Source organism: Lithobates pipiens, unplaced genomic scaffold, assembly GCF_037356315.1.
Source record: "Lithobates pipiens isolate NorthernLeopardFrog02 unplaced genomic scaffold, aLitPip1_a1.2 Scaffold_3, whole genome shotgun sequence".
NCBI lineage: Eukaryota > Metazoa > Chordata > Amphibia > Anura > Ranidae > Lithobates > Lithobates pipiens.
Genome location: NW_027507790.1, coordinates 182932686 through 182956641, shown reverse-complemented (window position 1 = coordinate 182956641; position 23956 = coordinate 182932686). Strand labels below are relative to the sequence as shown.

The window sequence follows — 23956 nt, the reverse complement described above, 5'->3', positions numbered from 1 at the left end:
CGGGCTTTCACATCGGATCGGTGCACTGACAGGATGTCAGGAAAAGTCCTGCCAGTATCTTCTTTGGAGCAGTGTGTTTACCGTTCCTCCACCGCTGCTCCCCATTGAAATCGTACCGTTGGCAAAATGCTGCTATTGCGGCCTGTTTTAACCCTTTCCCAGCCACTAGCAGCGGTTAAAATGGATTTTCTCAACCACTAGCCGCAAATCCGACGGTAAAACTCTGCGTTTTACCACCAATGCTATGGGCGGCGCAGTGTGAAAGGGGTCTAAATGACTAGAATATGAAAAGAAACCAACTGTATAGAAGTAGAATACACATAACTCAAATTAAGTCTTGTACAAACCAAGGAGCCCAGTTGCTTATCCAACATTCAGTATAAATGACTTTTAGGTATACACTGTTTCCTATAATAGCCCTGGCAGTAAGGTTAATGGCAATATGTGCATTGCCACTTTTAAAACTTAGAGGACACTTGTATTCTTAACCAATGATAATTGATAAAGAAGCATGATGTTATGAATAGCTCATTAAAGGCCATCTTCTGTAAGTGAGCTCTAGGCTGGCTTAAAAGTCTTAAGCCAGCCATAGACTGGTTCAGCAGGGACCAGATGAGATTTGAACAGCATGTGGGCAGGCTGAATGTACCGAGTTTAATCGATTGATCAACTTGGGTACAACCAGCCTGCCGGATTTACCTGCGATTATCAATAGCTGCTATAGCCGCTACCAATAATCACTGTCTACTCCCAGCAGGGGTGGTTTCTCACGCCTGGAGAGTACATTGTCTGGGCAGGAGGGATTCGCGTGTCAGCACGGTCTGTGCAACTTGTTCAAGAAATTTGCACATTCTATGGGATGTCTTTGTTTAAAAAAAATGCTCTAATTTGCCTATCCCTCCCTTGTATCTATTTAATAAAGTGCTAGTGTCATAAGTTAATTAAATACCAGATATAGCGGGGCTTGGATACGTGATATCATTCCACACATAGCGTCTGCTTGTGGCTAGTAGAAAGCACTAGTGGAGCTGGCAGCTCAATCTACATGTTGAAGCTGTCATTCCTGAATGCCGGGCTGAGCACATCATCCTGTTAATTTAACGGTGGGTGTTTTCAATTCCTTTTAAATTTTTGTTAGGCTGAGTGGCTTTTTTCTTTCTTTTTTTTTTTTTCTTTCAATATGCCAATGTGAAATGCACGGGGAGAGAGTTGGAACATTATGATGCAAGTGAGTTAAGACCCTTATTAATTGGGGTCAGAACCTGTGGTTGGGTAGGCCATGTAACTGGGTGGAGGAGCATGGAGGGAAGTGGAGTTTACACAGTCTCATCACTAAGGGCTGATTCACACCAGGTGCAGTAGGACTGCGTTGGGTGACCTCTTCAGCATAGTCCCACCACAAGGACAAGGCTGAATGCCTTGTCTCCCATGTGCTCTGGTTACACCACTGCATTGAGATGGTATGCGAGCACGATGCGCTCAAAAAAATACTGCATGCAGTACATTTTTTCAGAGCATCGCAGTGTGAGGCAATACTCCGCCCCGCACTAAACTTTGAGATGTATGTGTAACACCGCAAAGTTCATTATATAAAGGAAATGGTATAATCCGCCGAGATCAGCGCAGTGATCATGTACTGAGCTCGGCCAGATTGCCCTGCACACCAGCTGTTGTGCTGCAATGAACCAGTCCTAAGGGACCTTTCATACTGATATGCATTTGATGCATTCCTATGCACTTCAAAATGCAAGGTGCCTTTTTGTTTCTCTTTAGAAAAACTGCACAGTGAAGCATTTTGGAATTGAAAGCACAGCATACCTGCAGTGTGAATAGTTGCATTGAATTTGATGTGGAATGGCTTTCATGCACATGTGTTGTCTTGGAAAAGTGCACCACTGTGAAAGGGACACTACCGTTTGTGGATAAGGAGGTTAACGTTGAAGTGAATTGGAAAGATCACTTTATTGTTGCTTGCACTATTGTTGTGGGGTTGTTTGTTAAACAGTTATATATTTTGGACACTGTAGCACATGAACTTTTGGAATTTTTAACTAAATGAATTTGTTTTATATACATTGGAATGTCACTGTGTTTGGAGTATTTGTGATATGAGAGATTTTTTTTTAAAATGGTATTTAATGTTTTTCTATATTTAATTATATTCATGGCATTTCCACTTCGATAGATATAAGCACAGGAGGGATAGGCATACTAATGCTGGTTTTTAATAATAAAATTAATGCATTTTAAAATATTTGCACAATGGGCGGCACAGTGGTGTAGTGGTTAGCACTCTCACCTAGTAGTAAGAAGGGTCGCTGGTTCGAATCACAACCATGACACTACCTGCCTGGAGTTTGCATGTTCTCCCTGTGCCTGCCTGGGTTTCCTCCGGGTACTCCGGTTTCCTCCCACACTCCAAAGACATGCCGGTAGGTTAATTGGATCCTTTCTAAATTGTCCCTAGTATGTATGAATGCGAGTTAGGGGCCTTAGATTGTAAGCTCCTTGAGGGTAGGGACTGATGTGAATGTACTATGTATATGTAAATCGCTGCGTAAATTGATGGCGCTATATAAGTAATAAAAAAATAATACTTAGACCTAGAGGTCGGCCGATATATCGGCTGATATTTGCCATTTTTTTAATTAATCAGCATCGGCAGATTCTGCTGATAAAAAGGCCGATTTAGAACTACAGCGCAACTTGCAAATGACTTCTGTAAGGCTGCATTCACACCTGAGTGTAGCTTTTTCAAGCGTTATTTGCGGCGTTTTTTACCGCGCTTCGCTGCGTTTTTTACCGCGCTTCGCTGCGTTTTTACCGCGATTCGCAGCGGTTTTTACCACGATTTGCAGCGTTTACCGCGATTCGCTGCGTTTTTTGCCGCGTTTTGTCGCGAATTTGTGCAGTGCAAAAGGTCACCAATGTTAAAAGAAGAAAAACGCCCAAATCAGCCCGATTTGCGCGACAAAAAAGGGTCCAGAACTTGTTTGCGCTTCAGGCGTAGGGCTTCAGGCGACTTGGAGTGGAGATGTGAACCATCTCCATTGAGAATAATGGATTTTTTCCCCTCCAACGTTTTGTAGCTTCAGGCGTCAAGTTACAAAACGCTCAGGTGTGAATGGGGTCTAATTCTGTAATCTGTGTCTTTAGAGAAGCCACTTGTTTCCTCTGGTCAGTCTGCCAAGAAAAGAGCAAAGAGTTACAATGTTTACACTTCTGAATGAATGAACTCAACTCTGTGTGTAGAAGTTCTCAGTTTAACCATTTAAAGACTAAATCTTTTCTGACACTTGTTGCTTACAAGTAAAAATCCTGTATTTTCTGCCAGAAAATCATTTAGACCCCCCAAAAATTATATATATATTTTTTAGCAGAGATCCTAGGGAATAAAATAGCGATTGTTGCAATATTTTATGTCACACAGCATTTGTGTAGAGGTCTTTCAGATACAATTTTTTGGGGAAAAAATACGCTAACGATTTAAAAAGTTTTTTTCAATCTAAATCATACATACAAGTAAACTGATTGGAGGTTTGTTTTGTTTAATAAATGTAAGAAATTTTCTGCATCACTTATGAAGGCTGCTTTCACACTGGAGCGGGCAGGCGTTGATGGTAAAGCGCTGCTAGTTTTAGTGGCGCTTTACCATAATTTTAGTGGCGCTATTCGGCTGCTTGTGGGGAGCATATAACCCAGCTAGCGGCCGAGGAAGAGGTTAAATGCGCCCGTAAAGCACCGCTGCCAAATCGCATTGCATGTGCTTCGGCAGTCGTGTCCATTAATATCAATTGGCAGGAGTGGTGGAGGAGCGGTATACACCACGCCAAACGTGCTGCTTGCAGGACTTTTATTTTTATTTTTTTACATCCTGCCAGCGCATCGCCTCAGTGTGGAAGCACTGTCTTTCACACAGACTGCAGGGGAGCCGTTTTGCAGGCACTTTACAGGCGCTATTTTTAGCCCAAAAGCGCCTGAAAAACGCCCCAGTGGGAAAGGTGTCTGTTAGATTTTATGAGATGAAGGGGGATAAAAAAAGGAAAATAAAATAAAAAAAATTGGCCTAACATATCGGGCCAAAAAAATCAGCATCAAATATCGGCATCGGCCAGAGAAAAACCCATATCGGTCGACCTCTACTTAGACCATCGTGTTGTTAGGCCACATTCAGGAGAGGACTAGGCAGAACATGTTAACTTGTACAACAAAACCAGAACTTTCTAGTTCAGTCCAAGGGGCGGTAACTTAGGAAACAACCCCCTAGCCTGCTACTGCAGCTTCAGTTTTTTTTTTTTTGCCTAGTGAAGGAGAACGACCTAGGAACCCTGTGGGCCCATCAGTCCATGGATTTTTTTCTGCAGAAGTTTGCCTTTTGCGCAAGATTTAGATCCTGTGATCTGCTATCAACAGCCGGCTGGGTGACAGGTTGGATACCCTTATCCTTGTAGTCTCCCCGTCTGGCCAGCGAGCACGTGCAGACCAGAGCTCCACGCTGGGTTGGCCACGACATGCCCCCAGGCTCCAGGGCCGGCCGGTGAGCTTAATTCTCTGGGGCACACACATGACCAGGCTACTGATGTCTGCGTCAGTGTGCCGGGCCAGCAGCCACCCTGTACTGCGGAGAGTGGGTCTGATGGAATGCTCCCCAGATCGTCAGGACTGGTAAGTATAGCTATCCCTGCCTCGTTGAGGCTGAGCATCTGGTCATTTCCTGGGAGGTGGATTCGGGGGTCCCTCACCTCCCTCTCTTCTCTCCCTGTCCCCATCTTCCCTCCCCCCGTGGGGGATGCTGCATGGGCTGCTGAGTGGTGTGTGTGCCATAGACAGGGGCCCTGGGGGGGCTCTCACCTTAGGTGGTGGGCTGCGCTGGGTTGCTGTGCCCTGGATGTCTGGAATGTCTCTCCCCTGGGTGTGTGGAGGTCTGTGTCTGCTGATTGCTGTAGCGCCATTTCCTCTGTCTGTTTTCATAGTCTCTCATTGCATACAGTGCTCGGTGGCCATTTTTGGTGTGACCAGGGATAACCATGGTCAGACTAAATTTTTCTGTAGTCCGGCGGCCATTTTCCCTGTGATTATGTCCCTTAAACTGGACGCTGTGGCCATTTTGTTGAAGCCTAAACATGTTTTTCATGCTCAGCGCTGTTCTCTGGGGCTCAGCACTGTGGCCCTGCTGAGGCTAGTGACCCCTGCTCTGTTTCAGATGACGCTGACCAGGACCATTCGGACAATGAGGACGAGTCCCCGTCCGGGTCCGCGCGCGACAAAGCGGTTTTTGGAGCACTTATCACAGCTGTGTGTGATACCCTGAAAATTCAGGATGCAGCAGATCCCTCTGCTGATGTAGTGGTCCCTTTTGGGTCCCGTAAGCCAGCCTGTACACCTAAGGTGTTTCTGTATCTGACTTATTTTTATAAGTTCATATACAAGGAATGGGATCGACTGCAACGGACCTCTTCGGTCCCCAAATACATGGCGGAGGAGAGCCTTCTCAAAAAATGGTCAGCTCCTTCGGTTGTGGACCCCCAAGTATCCAGGTTAAACAAAGTAACCACGATTCCGGTAGAGGGAACTCCTGCCTTTAAGGACCCCACGGAAGGGAAGACCGAGGCAGTGGTCTGTTCCTTGTTTATGGTTGTGGGGTCAGCAATGTGACCAGTACTGGCATCTGCACTTGTGTCACAGACACTTACTGAGTGGGCAAAATGTTTGCACTGCGAATTGGGGGAGCAACAGGCTTCCACTGTCTGCGTGGAAATAACAGACCAGTTAGTGCAAGGCCTTAAGTACGTTTGTGACACAGCCCTGGATACCCTTCCTCTGTTTTCCAGGGCTTCAGTGTCAGCCGTGGTGCTGAGGTGCCTGATTTGGCTAAAATGCTGGTCGGCTGACCAGGCACCAAAAAAAAAAGCCTTGAAGGATTTACCCTTCCTTGGCGATTGGCTCTTTGGAGCCTCATTGGATGACATTATTAAAAATGCCACAGGTAGTAAGAGTACCTTACTCTCACAGGCCAGGAAGGCTAAGGAGCCACGCCGTAAGCAAGGGCCCTCCTTATCCACTCACAAACAGCTTTTTCGTCCGCCCAGGGCTTCGGCTAAAAGCCCTCAGCCCGACAGGACGACCTCCGAGGGACAAAGCGTCCCTGAAACTGCAAGCCTAACAGCAAAAGTGCTACCGCATGAAGGTTTTCCCCCCACCTGCAACACAGGTGGGGGGGTCGCCTTCGGGAGTTTGCATCCCGATGGGCCTCTTGGCTGTCCGACCAATGGGTCTGCAATCTGATTTCCTCTGGCTACAAGATAGTTTCTCTCTTGGCGACCAAAAAGGTTCTTCCCCTCTAGTATACCCTTACTCCCGTCTCGCGGGAAGGCCCTAATGGGGGCAGTAAGCAACCTGCTGAGTCGTGGGGTGATAGTACCTGTTCCGGAGCCAGAAAGATTCCAGGGGTCCTACTCCAACCTGTTTGTAGTCCCCAAAAAGGAAGGGGTTCATCCAATCTTGGACCTAAAGGCCCTCAATTACTTTATAAAAGTACAGAGGTTCAGAATGGAATCAGTTTGCTCAGTAGTCGCTGCACTCCATCAACGGGACTCCCTGGCGTCTTTGGACATCCAGGATGCGTACTTGTACATACCCATATGCCTTTGGCATCAGATGTTTCTGCGATTTGCAGTTGGGGAAGCCCACTACCAGTTTGTGGCTCTCCCTTTTGGCTTGGCATCAGCCCCCGAGTCTTTATCAAGGTATTGGCTCCAATTTTGGCGTTGCTGCGACAACGCCAGATCGTGATCGTAGGTTACCTAGACGATCTCCTCCTGAGAGCATCTTCCGCCTCAGAATTAGAGGAGGATGTGGCGATCACCATGCGGACACTGCAGGAATTTGGGTGGATGTTGAAACTAAAAAAGTCAGTGATCATACACTTAGGCAGGCTGCTGGACTCCATGGAAGCAAGAGTGTTTCTCCCTTCAGACAAGCTGCAGACTCTCAGAGCCGCGGTAAAACTGTTGATGAACCGCAGGTGTTCGTCTCTATGCTTCTGCATGCAAGTCCTGGGACTCATGGTAGACTCCGAGGCAGTACTGTATGCCCAGTTCCACACCAGAGTCTTGCAGATTTTGACAAAATGGGACAAATCTCCGTTATCTCTGGATCGGCAGATTCAGGTGAGCCAGTCAGTCAAGGACTCCCTGCTCTGGTGGCTGAGACCCCCGGCACTTTGGTCCGAGAAGTCGTTCCTACCTCTGAATTGGACAGTGATCACAACGGACGCCAGGCCTCTGGTCGGAGGAGGAATCCAAGTTGCCGATCAATGTGCTCGAGCTACGAGTGATCAGGCTATGCCTCTCCACAGGTTCAATGAGACTTTGAGGGCATCCGATCAGGATCCAGTTAGACAACGCCACGGCTGTGGCATATGTCAATCATAAAGGAGGAACAAGAAGCTTGGCCGCCGCACATGAGGTCGCTCACATCCTTCAGTGGACAGAGCGACATGTACTGGCCCTATCAGCCATTTAATTCACGGGAGTGGAAAACTGGCAGGCGGATTACCCAAGTCGCCAGATACTGGACCCAGGAGAATGGACGCTGCATCTGGAGGTGTTGAGGCTGCTGTGCCTATGATAGGGCACACCAGACGCGGATCTTCTGGCCTCCTGTCTCAATCGTAAGGTGCAGAGATTTATCTCCAGGACAAGAGATCCTTGGGCAAACACACATCAGACGCGCTGGTGGCTCTGTCGGGTCAGTACCAGCTGATCTATGCCTTTTCCTCCACTAAAGCTGCTACCAAGTCTGCTTCTTAGAGTGGAGACCGAGGGGATTCCAGTAATTCTGATTGCCCCAGAGTCCCTGGTACGCAGACCTAGTGCGCCTGGTCCGATTCTCCATCCTGCTTTACCATCGCTGGTTTTAACGGCATGGCTATTGAAAGCCAGGTGTTAAGGAACCGGGGCCTATTGGTGGACTCAGTTATTCCAACTATGTTGAGAGCACGGAAATCTTCTCGGAAGATATCATCGTACTTGGAAGGCCTACATCTCCATGTGTGAGGAGAAAAGATGGTGTCCGTGCTCCTATTCTATATCCAGGATCCTATCTTGCTGCTTCTACAGCAAGGAGTAGACCAGAAATTGTCTTTAAGCACCATTAAAGGACACATATCAGCCTTGGCTGTCCTTTTTTTTTTTTTTTTTTTTTTTTTTTTCTTTAGCGACCCCTGGCATCTCGCTCCTTAGTGAGCACTTTTGTTCAGGGGGTCCGACATGTAGTTCCTCAGGTGCGTCCACCGCTACCCCCGTGGGATCTGAACCTGGTGTTATCGGCGCTTCAAAAAAGGCCGTTTGAAAATATCAGAGAGATTCCCCTGTTGACTCTTTCCCAGAAAGTGGTCAGTCTTGTGGCCATTACATCAGTCAGGAGGGTTTCGGAACTTGCGGCCTTATCTTGCAAGTTGCCCTATCTGGTTATCCACAGGGATAAAGTGGTGTTGTGTCTCAACGTTCTTTTCTGCCAAAAGTGGTTTCGGCGCTTCACATCAATGAAGACATCTGTGTCCTAAACTGACACATTCTAAGGAGGTGGCCCTCCATTCCATGGACGTGGTCTGGGCTCTGAGGGTGTATTTGTCTGCTGCGGCTCTTTCAAAAGTCAGACTCTTTATTTCTTTTGGTGGCTGGTCCAAAAAAAAAGGCTTGGCGGTCTCGTCTGCCACCATTTCCAGGTGGATCAGACAAATTGTAGTACAGGCCTACACCTTGAAGGGGCAGGTGCCCCCCTTTCCGGTCATGGCCCATTCTACCAGGGCAATTGCAACCTCTTGGGCATTCCGGCATCAAGCGTCTGTCGCTTAAGTGTGTAAAGCGGCGACTTGGTCGTCTGTTCACACCTTTACCAAATTCTACAAGGTAGATGCCAGTGCATCGGCTGATGCCTGTTTTGCAGGCGGCTGTGTAATTTGCAATTGCACTTAATTTCTTCTGTTTTTTTTTTTATTTATTTATTTATTTATTTTATTTTTTATACAAGAAACCGTTATCTTTAAGTAAATGCACTGTTGCATTGTCAACGCAAGTTCCGAGGTGGTTAGATAAGGTGGTGACTCCCTGATAGGAGCACTCCCCTCCTCTCCTATTTTTTTTTTTTTTACGTTATGCTGCTTGTTTGACGTACTGAAGCTGCAGTCTGCATGATGGGGGGTTTTTACCTAAGAGACCACCCCTTGGGCGGAACTAGAAAGTTCTGTGTTTTTTGTAACATGTTCTGCCTAGTCCTTTCCTGAAGGTGGCGTGACAACCCGATGGTCTAAGTAAAGGAGCTGTGTCAGTCAGTAAACTACAGAGAAAAGGATTTTATGGTGAGTACAAAAAAATCCTATTTTTCCTCTGCAAGTTGCTATACCCAAGGTCCGCCCACCGCTGCAAAAATTAAAAGCCAACAGCTACACATATTGCAGCTGCTGGCTTTTAATAGGACCGCTACCTGTCCTGGAATCCAGCGATGTTGGCACCGCAGCTGATGCTTCCATCAGCTGTTGGGGGCTGCTGCCGCCATTGCGGGTAAGGGAACCCGTCAGTGAAGCCTTACAGCTTCACGCCGGGAACCCTACTGCTCATGCGTGAGGGTCGCCCCTCTATCCTACCCGCCCGGCGGTAGAGGAATGAGGTGGGAGCCGAACGTTGACATTATCAGCCACGGCTGTGACCCCCGGAAATGGCAACGATCCCCCCCCCCCCCCCCCCCTGAAAGGTGCCAGATTTGGCAACGGAGTGGGGAGAAGACAAATCGGTACAAGTTCCACTTTTGGGTGGAACTCAACTTTAACTGCTATGCATGAGGATTGTCCAAATCCTGACAAGGTAGTCTTCCAAAACGTATATCCCATATCTTTTATTTAGCAGCCTTGTCGCTTCTATCAGTGTCGAGTTAAAGCTTGGAGACGTTTTTATTCTCCTAGGACTGTCATGTGAGGCTGCAGGACCCAACCCTCCTGTTTGGACAGTGCTGACTGGCCCTGTGCTGATTACATGCAATCTTCCCAAAAAATAAATAAAAAAAACCCTCTAGCAATACACAACAAACTGAGCATACGCAGACTGACACCAAATTCTCTGTACTATCAGCAGATTAATTGGGGACAATAAAAGGGGAGGATCAGAGAAGACGGGATCAAACACTTTTGGTCTCATCTGACCACAACACTTTGATCCAGTAACTCCTCTAAATCATTCAGATGTTCATTAGAAAACTTCAGATGGGCCTGTATGTGCTTTCTTGAGCAGGGGAACCTTGCAGGCACTGCAGGATTTCAGTCCTTTGTGGTGTAGTGTGTTATCAATTGTTTTCTTAGTTACTATGGTCCCAGCTGCCTTGAGATCATTGACTAGATTCTCCCGTGTAGTTCTGGGCTGTTTCCTCGCTGTTCTCATGATCATTGAAATAGAGATAGAGAGATATATTATAATATCATTTCAGACTTCATGTTGTTAGGGGGGCTATATCTGTATGTGTGTATATATACAGTTGTGTTCAAGGATATTAAGGTCAGGCGATTGATATGGCCACTCTAGAACCTTCACTTTATTCTGCTGTAGCCAATGATGGGTCGACTTGGCCTTGTGTTTTGGATCATTGTCATGTTGGAATTATCCAAGTACGTCCCATGCGCAGCTTCCTGGCAGATGAATACAAATGTTCCTCCAGTATTTTTTGATAGCATATTGCATTCATCTTGCCATCAATTTTGACCATCTTTCCTGGGCCTTTGTAGCTCACACATCCCCAAAACATCAGCGATCCACCTCCGTGTTTCACAGTAGGAATGCTGTACCTTTCATCATAGGCCTTGTTGACTCCTCCAAATATCGCATTTATAGTTGTTTCCAAAAAGCTCAATTTTGGTCTCATCACTCCAAATGAATTTGTGCCAGAAGGTTTTTTGCTTGTCTCTGTGCTGTTTGGCATATTTTAAGCGGGTTACTTTGTGGCATTTGCGTAGTAATGGCTTTCTTCTGGCGGCTTGACCATGCAGCCCGTCTTTCTTCAAGTGCCTCCTTATTGTGCATCTTAAAACAGCCACGTCACATGTTTTCAGAGACTTCTGCATTTCACCTGAAGTTATTTGTGGTTTTTCTTTGCATCCCGAACAATTTTTCGTGGCAGTTGTGGCTACAATTTTATTAGTTTGTCTACCTGACCGTGGTTTGGTTTCAACAGAACCCCTAATTTTCCACTTCTTGATTAGAGTTTGAACACTGCCGATTGCCATTCTCCATTCCTTGGATATCTTTTTATCTCTTTCCTGTTTTATACAGTTCAACTACCTTTTCCCGCAGATCCTTTGATTTATTCTTTTGCTTTCCCCATGACTCAGAATCCAGAAATATCAGTGTAGCACTGGATGAAAGATGCAAGGGTCTGTCAGGAATCCAGAGACTCATTGACCTTTTATACACACACACTAATTACAAGCAAACAGATCACAGGTGATATTGGAGTCTGTGAGGTCACTCAAATATATGTATTTTTTAATCTGTGCATAACCATTTTAACTTTATCCAATTACAAACTTCACATTTTTACTATTTTATACATGTGCCTATAAAGTCCTTATCTTTATTTTAATCTCTTCTAAAGATCACAGGTGAGGATGGGTTACCTTTTAATAGCCATTCAAACCCCTTTGTGTCAACTTGGGTGCATGTTTTCAGGCCAAAATCACCAAACTTTTTTGATCAGGGTCACTTGGGTAGTCTGTTGTCATTATGATTTAAAGAGTAAACACAGTTGATTGATAAATGGTTTCAGCCAAACACCAGCCATAAGTGTTTGTGTTTTTATCATTCATATTCTCTGAAAAATGGCCAAGATATCATAAATTCTGCCAGTGTATGTTAACTTATGAGGACAACTGTGTGTATATGTGTGTATACAGTGCCTTGCGAAAGTATTCGGCCCCCTTGAACTTTTAAACCTTTTGCCACATTTCAGGCTTCAAACATAAATATATAAAATTTTATTTATTTGTGAAGAATCACCAACAAGTGGGACACAATTGTGAAGTGGAACGAAATCTATTGGATATTTTAAACTTTTTTAGCAAATAAAAAACTGAAAAGTGGTGCGTGCAAAATTATTCGGCCCCTTTACTTTCAGTGCAGCAAACTCACTCCAGAAGTTCAGCGAGGATCTCTGAATGATCCAATGTTGTCCTAAATGACTGATGGTGATAAAGTAGAATCCACCGGTGTGTAATCAAGTCTCTGTATAAATGCACCTGCTCTGTGATAGTCTCAGGGTTCTGTTGAAAGTGCAGAGAGCATCATGAAGACCAAGGAACACACCAGGCAGGTCCGTAATACTGTTGTGGAGAAGTTTAAAGCCGAATTTGGATACAAAAAGATTTCCCAAGCTTTAAACATCCCAAGGAGCACTGTGCAAGCGATCATTTTGAAATGGAAGGAGTATCAGACCACTGCAAATCTACCAAGACCTGGCCGTCCCTCTAAAATTTCAGCTCAGACAAGGAGAAGACTGATCAGAGATGCAGCCAAGAGGCCCATGATCACTCTGGATGAACTGCAGAGAACTACAGCTGAGGTGGGAGAGTTTGTCCATAGGACAACAATCAGTCGTACACTGCACAAATCTGGCCTTTATGGAAGAGTGGCAAGAAGAAAGCCATTTCTCAAAGATATCCATAAAAAGTCTCGTCTAAAGTTTGCCACAAGCCACCTGGGAGACACACCAAACATGTGGAAGAAGGTGCTCTGGTCAGATGAAACCAAAATTGAACTTTTTGCCCACAATGCAAAACGATATATTTGGCATAAAAGCAACATAGCTCATCACCCTCAACACGCCATCCCCACTGTCAAACATGGTGGTGGCAGCATCATGGTTTGGGCCTGCTTTTCTTCAGCAGGGAAGATGGTAAAAATTGAGGGGAAGATGGATGCAGCCAAATACAGGACCATTCTGGATGAAAACCTGTTGGAGTCTGCAAAAGACCTGAAACTGGGACGGAGATTTATCTTCCAACAAGACAATGATCCCAAACATACAGCAAAATCTACAAAGGAATGGTTCACAAATAAACGTATCCAGGTGTTAGAATGGCCGAGTCAAAGCCCAGACCTGAATCCAATCAAGAATCTGTGGAAAGAGCTGAAAACTGCTGTTCACAAACGCTCTCCATCCAACCTCACTGAGCTCGAGCTTTTTTGCAAGGAAGAATGGGCAAGAATTTCAGTCTCTCGATGTGCAAAACTGATAGAGACATACCCCAAGCGACTTGCAGCTGTAATCGCAGCAAAAGGTGGCTCTACAAAGTATTAATGCAAGGGGGCCGAATAATTTTGCACGCCCCACTTTTCATTTTTTTATTAGTTAAAAAGGTTTCAAAAATCCAATAGATTTCGTTCCACTTCACAATTGTGTCCCACTTGTTGGTGATTCTTAACAAAAAATAAAAATTTTATATCTTTGTTTGAAGCCTGAAATGTGGCAAAAGGTTGAAAAGTTCAAGGGGGCCGAATACTTTCGCAAGGCACTGTATGTGTGTATATGTGTGTATATGTGTATATATATATATATATATATATATATATATATATATATATAATGTGTGTAATAATGCATTTTTTTTTTTTTTTTTTAAACCTACTTTTCTGTTCAAAGCCTTGACCTTAGAGTACACACAAGTTCTGGTTTTGTACTTGTAAAATCTAGGCAAAGAAAAAAAATGTATAAATTGCACTACTACTCACAGGGTAGAATTTGGGCCAAGGAGGATGTTTGCTGAGTTATGGTTTTAGAAGGGATCAAGTGGTTTAATAAACGGATTTAAGTACATTTTTTTTTTTTTTTTTTTTTTTTTGTGGTTATGCTGAATTCTTCTTTGCTTTAAGTACCACAGTAAATTAAATTTTATCTGTGAATTAAAATTGAGTAAAAGACTATGCCTTTGAGACTTTAAAAATAACCTTTTTCCTTATGTACACCATTGTACAAGATGTGCTAATATCACCTGAATGTACAGTACATGTTTGTGCATGGAGCACCCCTGACCCCTGTGTTATGAATATTTTTTTTTTTTTGTTGGTAGAACAGTAGAGGGTAAAGCTAACTGTGGAGTAAAAAATTAGTTTTGTTTTTATTGTCCCTTTTTGTTCCCTTGTCTTAAGTGATCACAAAGCTTAAAAATTGAAAAAATCATGTACAGAAATCATCCGAGCACATTTCTCATACTTAATGATTTGAATGCTATTTATCAAATGCAGTCCCATGAATTGCGTATTTGGAGCCCAAGCTGCTCTAGTCCTTGTTGCGCTACGTACCAGATGTTAGCAGATGACAAAGGATGCAGAGTATGAACCTGTACCTTGCTGGTGGTACAGACCAAAATCAAAGGTTTAGTCAATATGTCATGAAGTTTGATGTTCTAGCATTGATAAACTAATTAAACAGACCTTCCTGTGTTGCCCGGGACTAATGCGGCCCCGTTGTGATTAGTTTCACAGCCAGGCATGTAGTACGGCTGAATGGCAGTAAGTGCAGAGAGAGTGGTGTAGTCACGCTTCTCTAAGCACTCCCTTATCTGGGCACAGAGTGGTTTCAAGCAAAGGAGCCATTCTCAGCAACCCGCTGCCGCTCAGTGCACAGGCCTCTTGTGGTCAGTATTGATTTGCTCTAATCTAAAGCAGAACAAGGACAAGTGTTGTATTTTGAAACCTTCTGTGATTTAATATTGTTATGTCTTTTGCCCCAGCAACCATAAAAGTGCCTCTCTGGAGATTGAGAGTATATAATTTTGTTTTAAGTCAAAAGTTTGAAAATGTTCTGTGTTGACACATTGAACACACAGAGCATTAAGACGCAGGCTTCTCTTACGTGTCGATGTAGCCACCTGTTTTCCTTTTTAAACCATTCAACAAATCAACTTGAGTTTTTTCTACTCCCCAGAGCTACAATTGAGAGACATTTATTGCCTGTGCGATTTATTTTTATTTTTTTCTACCTTTTGTCAAACTAATTCAATTTCTGTTTTCCATGTTTTAGATAAAAAAGCTGGTGTATGTTTACCTGGTACGGTATGCAGAGGAACAGCAAGATTTGGCTCTGTTATCTATCGCCACGTTTCAGCGTGGTTTAAAAGTAAGTTTTTCTGTGGCTCAGGCAAAATGTATAGAACATTTTATATCATTTATGAACTAGAATGGATTAAATGTGCACTCAAAATGACTCCTAAAGTGTGAAATTGAATATTTTAAGAAATTGTTGGAAGTTTTTAAAGATGAACTCCACTTGAGAAAAAAAACATTCCCCTCTGGATGAGTAATGTAAATTGCAGGATTTTAACAGACTTTGTTGCAGATTCCAAATTTCTGTTGTTCTGAAGAAATGTCGGCTTGTTTGTCTGTGACCATGTGCAAAATGAATGGGAATGATTTCATAATTTCATAAGCTTTTTGGCCACAACAATAAACGCTACATTTGGAGAGGAGCCAACAAGGCCTATTCTCTGAAAAATGGCCATGAAGTCATAAATTCTGTCAGGGTATGTAAACTGATGAACACAACTGTACATTGATCACCCAGAGGGCATTGCTTTTTTCTCTCGATGAAAGTAGTTACATTTAAGGCCCTCTCTTTGCATGTGGGCCATCCAGCTGCTACGTGTCCATCCTGGCGTTTTTAGACGCAGATGTGAACAGGCGTTATATTTTGGTGCATTTAAAAATGCATGGCAATTTTGGCGTCAAATGCTCATTCAAACTTTGCTTCATCAAACATGTGGTAATGTCATGCATTTTTATGGTGCATTGGGGACAACCAATACTTTTTACAGTATATGGGCTAGTAGCACTTTTTAATGTGCCTACACATTAGCATAATGGCAGCATTTTTAGCAATGCAGAACACTACAATGTACACTGTTGCACACAATAGGTAAATCTTGTAATGTGGGCAGACTTGCGTATGTTTAAAGCACGCACACGTGTGTTTTTTATTTATTTGTTATTAAACTGTTGTACAATAGTCATGCGAGAGTTATGCAGGTCTCGGTGTGTTTTTTTAAATTTGTAAGCCATTATAAATTTATGGTCTTTGTACTAATATTTACAATTTTTTTTTTCCCAGGATCCTAATCAGCTGATTCGTGCCAGTGCACTGAGAGTCCTATCCAGTATCCGTGTGCCAATTATTGTCCCAATAATGATGCTGGCTATAAAGGAGGCTTCAGCAGACTTGTCTCCCTATGTACGGAAGACAGCGGCACATGCCATCCAGAAGCTGTATAGGTAAAGATGGCTCCACTCTTTGACTTGATTCTTTTACACATCAGCTTGGATAGACATACCGGCTTTGTTCTTTTCATTGCGACTGGAGTCTTGTGACCATGACTCAGATTCTAGATTCTTCCGTACCCTGCATAACTCTGAGGCCGCGTACACACGTGGGGACTGTCCGCCCAACTTTGTCCGTCAAACAGTTTCAGCGGACAGTCCGCTCAAAATTAGCATGGACGGACTTGCCCACACACGACGAACGAACAGTCCGCTGAAACCGTGCGCGATGACGTGAACGGCACGTACGACGGGACTAGAAAACGACGTCCTATACACTGCAATGCAAACTTCGGCGTGTAAATCCTTTCTGAGCATGCGCGGAACTTAGTTTGACGAACAAGCCCACACACGAGCGGACTGTCCGCCGAAACACTGTTCAGCGGACAAAGTTGAGCGAACAGTCCCCGCGTGTGTACGCGGCCTGAAGTCCTACTCCAGTTTAAACTTTACCAGTTTTATACCCTTTCATCAACTGTGACCTGGAAAGGTTAAAGGATAAGTTTGCCTTTTGGGTAAAAAATAATAAATGCAAATGTGTTAGCAGGAAAAAAAAAGTGCATTTATTATTTTTATTTTTTTCTGCAGACTCCTGCAGACAAGCTCTACAATTTTCAGCCCATACCTCTTTTCGGGCTGTTAGTTTGAAAGCTGCAGGGCTTTTGAATGAACTGCGAAGGCGCTCAGCAGCACCCTCACAGTTCATTGAGATCTACAGACTGTCTGCAGAGGTGGAAGACAGGACTGGTAGTTCTCTTTCACAGATCGCTGTCAATGAATGACGTGGCTGTGTTGGCAGAGCCCTGCACTGCTGTGCTATTTTTGAAAAGTGACAGCTTAGCCTTTCAAAAAGAATTTACCTAGTGTTCTCTTTGAAAAGTGACAGCTTAGCCATTAAAGAAGAATTCACCCAACACTGCTTCAAGAACACTTGTCACAGGAGAATTACAGTTGCTTCTGCTCTATGCTTGGGCTGTCTCGGCACAATGCACCATAAAAGTGCATGACATTACCACATGTCTGATAATGTAACAAAAGTTTGAATTAGCACTTGGGGGTCTGTGCACTAAAATGAATTGCCATGCATTTTTAAATGTACCAAATGCTTGAAGGTCACGAGAGAATTACAGTTGCTTCTGCTTCACGGAGAAACTACGCTTAGTTTTAGTTTATTATATTTTTTAATTTTATTTTTTCTTCCAACTTCAACTCATGTCATCGCACAGATAGGAGTAGTACATCCGTAGTGGTGCATCGTAGGTAAAACCTTGGGAGCTGTATCTGGACAGTGATGTGGGAACGACCTGTAATGTTGCATTGGGCACTGAAACCTGCACTGGTGCTCACCTTGCCACTTAGTGCAGCGCATGTAATTAGCAGCAGGGTTCTATACAGGTCCAGGACCGTGGTCCATTCCTATGGAACCAAGTCCCTGAAGACCCCTTTGGTATGTCTACCATGAGGGGTGAAGCTTGAACTTTATATACAGTCGAGTGTTTTAAACATAACTTAAACGTAAGAATGGATTATCTTGTATCTCTGACCATTGCTCAAAGACTGGGGCTATAATTAAATTGTATTCCCTTCAGTGTAAACATCACATTTGACACTAACTTGACCATTTAGAGCTTAGTCTCAAGTGGATGACCAGGTGTTAAGTCACACCACAGGTTGCACACTTTACCGCCACTTGCTCCCACTCATTCACCATGAGGATTTGATACAGGATTGTCTACTCCTGATCCTCTGTGTTCTGGACGTGCTTACGCTATATTTTGCATCCTATTCCATGAGTACCCCACAGAGAAAAAACCCTCACCCATAGCTATGGCAGAGAGCTGGTGAAGGGCTCAATGGCTTCGAGATCTCTTAAGGGCTCTTTACTCATACAGGCCCAGGGCTGCAACCAGCTCTTGCTTAAGTTTCAGTATGTTAATCTCCAGCAAACTGGAACAGGACAACTAATATGACCCTTTATTTTGGCATCATGCTTTCAGATTTATTATTGTAATACAGGATTTATATAGTGCTGACAGTTTGTGCAGGTGTTTACAATATAAGGCAGACAGTACAGTTGCTATACAAAACAATTCTATACCAGAGGGTTAGAGCCCTGCTCATAAAGTATTTGATAAAACACATGTTTAGTACATCTCCAGAATACATGCAAATACAGAAAGAACTCTTGATCCAGTGACCACCTCGGTTCTTAGCACAGTTGCTCTGTTGCCATGATATCTCAGTAAGTGTTGTCATCTTTCCGTGAAACACTTCCCCCTATTTCCCTCTTCATAAAATAAGTGAGAGATTCTGTAATCCAGTAGGGGGTGAGAGAACTCAAGCAGGGCTGATAACACTGGGATTTCAGTGGAGCAGAGGCACGGTGTTGTCAGCTGTAACTGACTTAATGCCTCCCTTACTATGTCTTAGATTACTTGTAAGTGCATCCCGTATCCTGAGACTAAAATACCTGTAGACTAATGCCCCGTACACACGGTCAGACTTTCCCACGGAAAATGTGCGATCGGATCGTGTTGTCGGAAATTCCGATCGCGTGTGGGCTCCATCTGACTTTTTCCGTCGGAATTCACGACACACAGTTTTAGAGCTGGATCTAAAATTTTCCGACAACAAAATCCGATCGTTTAAATTCCAATCGTTTGTAGACAGTTCTGATGGACAAAGTGCCACGCATGCTCAGAATGAATTGCAAGATGAAAGCTATTGGCTACTGGCCTGTTTATAATCCCGTTGTACGTCTTTTACGTCCCCGCGTTAAGAACAATCGGATTTTCTGACAACTTTGTGCGACCGTGTGTATGCTAGACAAGTTTGGGCCAAAATCCGTTGGAAAAAAAAATGACGGATTTTGTCGTTGTAAAGTCCAACCGTGTGTACGGGGCATTAGAGTATTTGTTCTACATCTGATTCCCCTGCTTTATTTTTCTAGACTTGATCCAGATCAGAAGGACCTGCTCATTGAGGTTATTGAGAAGCTTCTTAAAGATAAAAGCACAGTAAGTTGATGTATCAATTTTACCTTTTGTAATGCAAGTGTATTAAAAATGCTTTAGATTTGGCATTTTATTTGCCAGCATGGATTTTAAAAAAATGTCCCCTAGTAAATCTAGTGTGGCATTTTTCAGAATTGGCTTCTATAATTCAACAGTCTAAATCTGACATGCTTTTTCTGACTATATATGCCCTTTTTTTGAAGTTTGGTTTATAACCTGTATTAATCATATATTCAAAGTTTACCACTGCATGACAACTGCCTTTTTATATAAGAACTTGAAGCGTGAATAAAGTACACAATCTTCTGTTAAGCTCATAAAAGCCATCTCAAAGTGCTTACATGTCAGGTTTGTTTCAAATTTCAGCACCCCGGGTGTCCCAGAACCCAGAGTGTGATGTGGTATACACATCAACTAAGCGTCCTGGGTTTATAAACCTATCCGATAAATCTTTCATTTTAGGACAAAGGCTGCGCAGGGCTGCACAGTAAATTTGTATGGAACAGGGAGAAAGGGGTGGGTATGTAATACAAAACTATTGGGAATTATTGACAAATTTATGCAATATATTGGCAAGGAAGGTGGACTTTAATGCCTTTAGTGCATTTCCAAGTGCCCGCAAGGTGACAGTTACTGATATGCGGCTTTTTATGCATTTAATTTTTTTTTCCTTTTTTCTTTCTTTTTTGACGTACATGTCCCGTCTGCTATTTAATATAGACGATGGGAATATGGCTGCTCGCACTACTTCCACCATGGTCTACAAGAAAATGGCGGATTGGTAATTGAGTTTAGTTGTCAGCCTACTTAAACCCACTTCTGCCGTCCATAGCCTATCCCCGTTGAAGTCACGTGACAGTGACGTAACGCGTAGGAGGAGCCATATGGACACCAGAAGTGACGGGTCTGACACGAGCGCGATGCTCGTTTATACACTGCGCTGTTTTTAATGAAATTTGAGTAACTTTTTGGCTAAATTCAGCAAACTGATTTTAAATACTACACCTGGTACGGCTCTCTCTTTCTAAATATCTATACTGAGTGCCCGAACGAGGCCTAGGGACCCACCCCCCGGAAAGGAATAGAGTGACCATTGTTGACATCCGATACTGCTACACAGGAGGAGCACATGGGATTCATCTCTATACGTTTCCTATATGCTGTTTACCTTACAGCAGTAAGGCAATTACCCACTTTACTACACGGGTGTTACCGACACTGAAGGATCACTTTTTTTAACATTATCACCAGATGTGATTTATTGAAGAAATCTTCACCTGCTGTTCCCACAAGAACTTTCTCTACAAGTGCACTTTTGCACTTTGGACTTTGATCTATGTTCACATATTAAATTTTAGTTATTATATTTTTTACTATATGCCTTTTCAGATAAAAGCTAGTATTTTACGGATTAAGATTTTTTTATTCACCAAAGTCACCTTCTTTATTAATTTTGTGCCTTATTCATAGTTGCATGATATTTATATTAACACGTTAGCACTTTTTGCATATGAATTCGCATATTTTTTTTTAATATATTTACTTTGATCTTCACATAGGAGATACGGCGATAGATATATTCTTGGTATTTTACATATAGCACCTTACTTTCACGAGATTAATTATTGCTAGGCATGCAACACCACTGTGTTTATACTGACTTTAATGCCCGGCACCTATATATTCATGGCGGTGTAGGGTGTGTTGAGAGTGCACTCCTTGTGTGTTCCCAGCACACTGACAGAACTGTTGCCGACCACTCTTGGTTAAGGCCTTTGATCGAGAGCAGGGCTCCTAATCATGTGACCACTGTTAGACATTAATCACCTGATAGACGCTGTGCTGTTTCCTTGGGATTAAAACCGGCTTAAAGAGCTGGCAGGAGACAGCTTTAAGGGGTTAAGCTTCACAATTTTCTCAATGTGTCGATTGGTGGTGTTTAATTGTGATTCTTGGCAGGTGGGAAGGAAGTGAAGCCAGGCTCTCAACCCACTGTTATGTTTACACAGAAACTTCTAATGGGGACCTGGGACTGGTGTGGTACCTCCTTGGCCAAGTTACAACAAACAAAATGTCGTTCATAAGTGGCCATTGCGTGTTTATTTATTAGAGCTGCGAGAATAATCGTTATAAAATCGTAATCTCGATTCTCTGCTCTGACAATCTCTCCCACTGAGAATAGGTGATTCTTTCATATAAACAAGTGGAGAGATTATCTGCTCACTCAGCTGTCAAAATAAAGCATCCTGGGCAATCTGCCAAGTTTAGAACTTGCATGAAACATTGTAACTAACTTCTTAGATCAAAGGCATAGAACTTCTTGTGTAAACAAATAATCTGGGCAGTCTGCCAAGCTTTCAAGCACTGTAAATGTTAGAAGTTTAACCACTTAAAGTCTAAATCTTTTTCTGACACTTCTTTCTTAAGTTAAAATCAATATTTTTTGATAGAAAATTACTTGGAACACCCACACATTAATAAATAAAATGTATATAATATAAATAAATAATAATAAATAATAAGAATAAAATGGCAATTGCTGAAATATTTTGTCACACTGTGTTTTCCCAGCAGTCTTTCAAATGCAATTGTTTGGGGAAAAAATACACTTCAATAATTAAAAAAAAAACAGTAAAGTTAGCTAATTTTTTTTGTTTTAATGTGAAAGATGTTACTCCACGAGAATCGTGAGAGAATCGTCATCTATCTTCTAAGCAAAAAAATTGCGATTCTCATTTTAGCCAGAATCGTGCAGCTCTACTATTTATTACAAATCACTATTTTATGCTATACAACAGATTAATATCAAAATACTATAGTATGCCTGCAAGGAGACCCATCTTGTAAAAGACACCACCGATCTCTATCCCAGATTATAATAGAACACCTCCTTCTATTCTTGTGACACCTCTTACTGTAGAGGATTTGTTGTTATTTATCGAACCACCTTCATGCATGCCAAAATTAGCTTTTTAGGGTCCATGTACACTGGGCCTAAACACAGCTTCTACAGGAGTTTTAAAAATACCCATCACATTTTTGAGAAGAAATTTACCCCAGAAAAGGGAAAATGTTTTGGAAATAAACTCTTGTAAACGCAAATGCTCATAAACTCCCCTAAACTCTTGTGCAATACAAGCTACTGTGAGCATTTTTATGCTGCTTTTCCTGCCAGAGGTACTGACATTTCTTTCTGCTTCTTGTGTGTTATTGGACTGTTTTACATTGCATTGTTTTATGTATTTCTTCATTTGTACTGGGTGAATTATTTTTGCCTTTTGTTCAGTTGAGGTACTCCAACACTTCAGTTCTGGAGCATGTACTGTATAGGGACTTTACTTTGATTATTTTTTGTGACTTTACCAATGTTATACATGTGTCTAAAGATAGGTTTGGCACTGCTGTGGTTTCTCCTGAAGGCTCAGCTTTCTTGCTGGCAACCATGGTGAGGGAACTGGACTTGATGAAAACCCGTAACAACTAATTCCTTCCTCCAACTCCTTTTTTGAATTAACCCTTTGTGGTGCCGCCTTTTCCTTCCTCTGTGAAATTGCAGCCACTGCACCCAGAAGATCAAAGCTCACGCTGTATGTGGCATGGAGTGCAACTGAGTAATTTTGTATCCCCAGCAGCCCTCCAGACATTTGATACCAGTAATTAGAGTTGCCCATTCTAACTTCTAAAAATATTTTTTCCTGGAGATCCATTTTAACTTGTGCATATGGACGTAGCCTTTAAAAAATTGAAGAGATTTGGTGTGGGTGTCTGCGTGACGCTACATTAGCATCATAGACTGCTTGTTGGTATATATATAATTAATATATACACCCCGTCCTATATGGTCAAAGCATACACTTTCATTCCAGAGCATCATCACTGTAATAGCACTACAAACAATAGTTATTTTTGACAATCCGATATAGGCTTATTTGTAAAATCTCCTTTTGAAGTTGTGAGCACTGTAGTCTTTCAGTTTACCACTTCCTGGATTCCCTGTATGCTTTGCAGTTTTTTTTCTGTCTACTTTGCTAAAGACAGCACATCCCATGTTATCTTGCTGCCTGCAATCAGTGTTACCTGCCTCCTTAAACTCCTTCTCTTAGCAGCTCCAATTCTGAAGGCAGGCTCTGTAAAATGAGTGATACATTAGTGCCTACTCACAGGGCATAGTGACTACATATCTCCAAATTCAAGGAAGTAAATGCGTGGGGATCTTTACAAAGTATGTTTAACACTTCAAGATGGTTCAGGTTAATAGGAATAGACTAGAAATAACTGAAATACAATGGTCCATATCAGACCCTTATTGGAGCACGCAACCCGGCTGGTCAGGAAAGGGGGTGGGGACGAGCGAGCACCCCCCCCTCCTGAGCCATACAAGGCCGCGTGCCCTCAACATGGGGGGTTGCTTTGGGGAAGGGGAGCGTGTGGATAGCGGAGGAGTCCGGCGAGAAGACCCCCCCCCCCCCCCCCCCGAAGACGGAAGGAGACCCCCGGAGCTGTGCAGTAAACTATTTTAACCCTTGTGTCTTGTGTTTTTTTTCACAGATGAATGGGTAGGGGTAGATTGTACTCCATACTCATTCACAT

The 23956-nt window shown here is 43.0% G+C and overlaps 1 protein-coding gene across 2 annotated transcripts in view; it reads left to right on the top strand.

Moving 5' to 3' along the window:
* Nucleotides 1–23956, top strand: part of AP3B1 (adaptor related protein complex 3 subunit beta 1) — a 588663-nt gene that overhangs the window by 117120 nt on the left and 447587 nt on the right. For both annotated transcript variants that reach the window (XM_077462589.1, XM_077462588.1), the window contains exons 4-6: nucleotides 15064–15159; nucleotides 16147–16307; nucleotides 19303–19369. In XM_077462589.1, the coding sequence (XP_077318715.1) occupies nucleotides 15064–15159; nucleotides 16147–16307; nucleotides 19303–19369 (324 nt within the window). The remainder of the gene's footprint in view (nucleotides 1–15063; nucleotides 15160–16146; nucleotides 16308–19302; nucleotides 19370–23956) is intronic.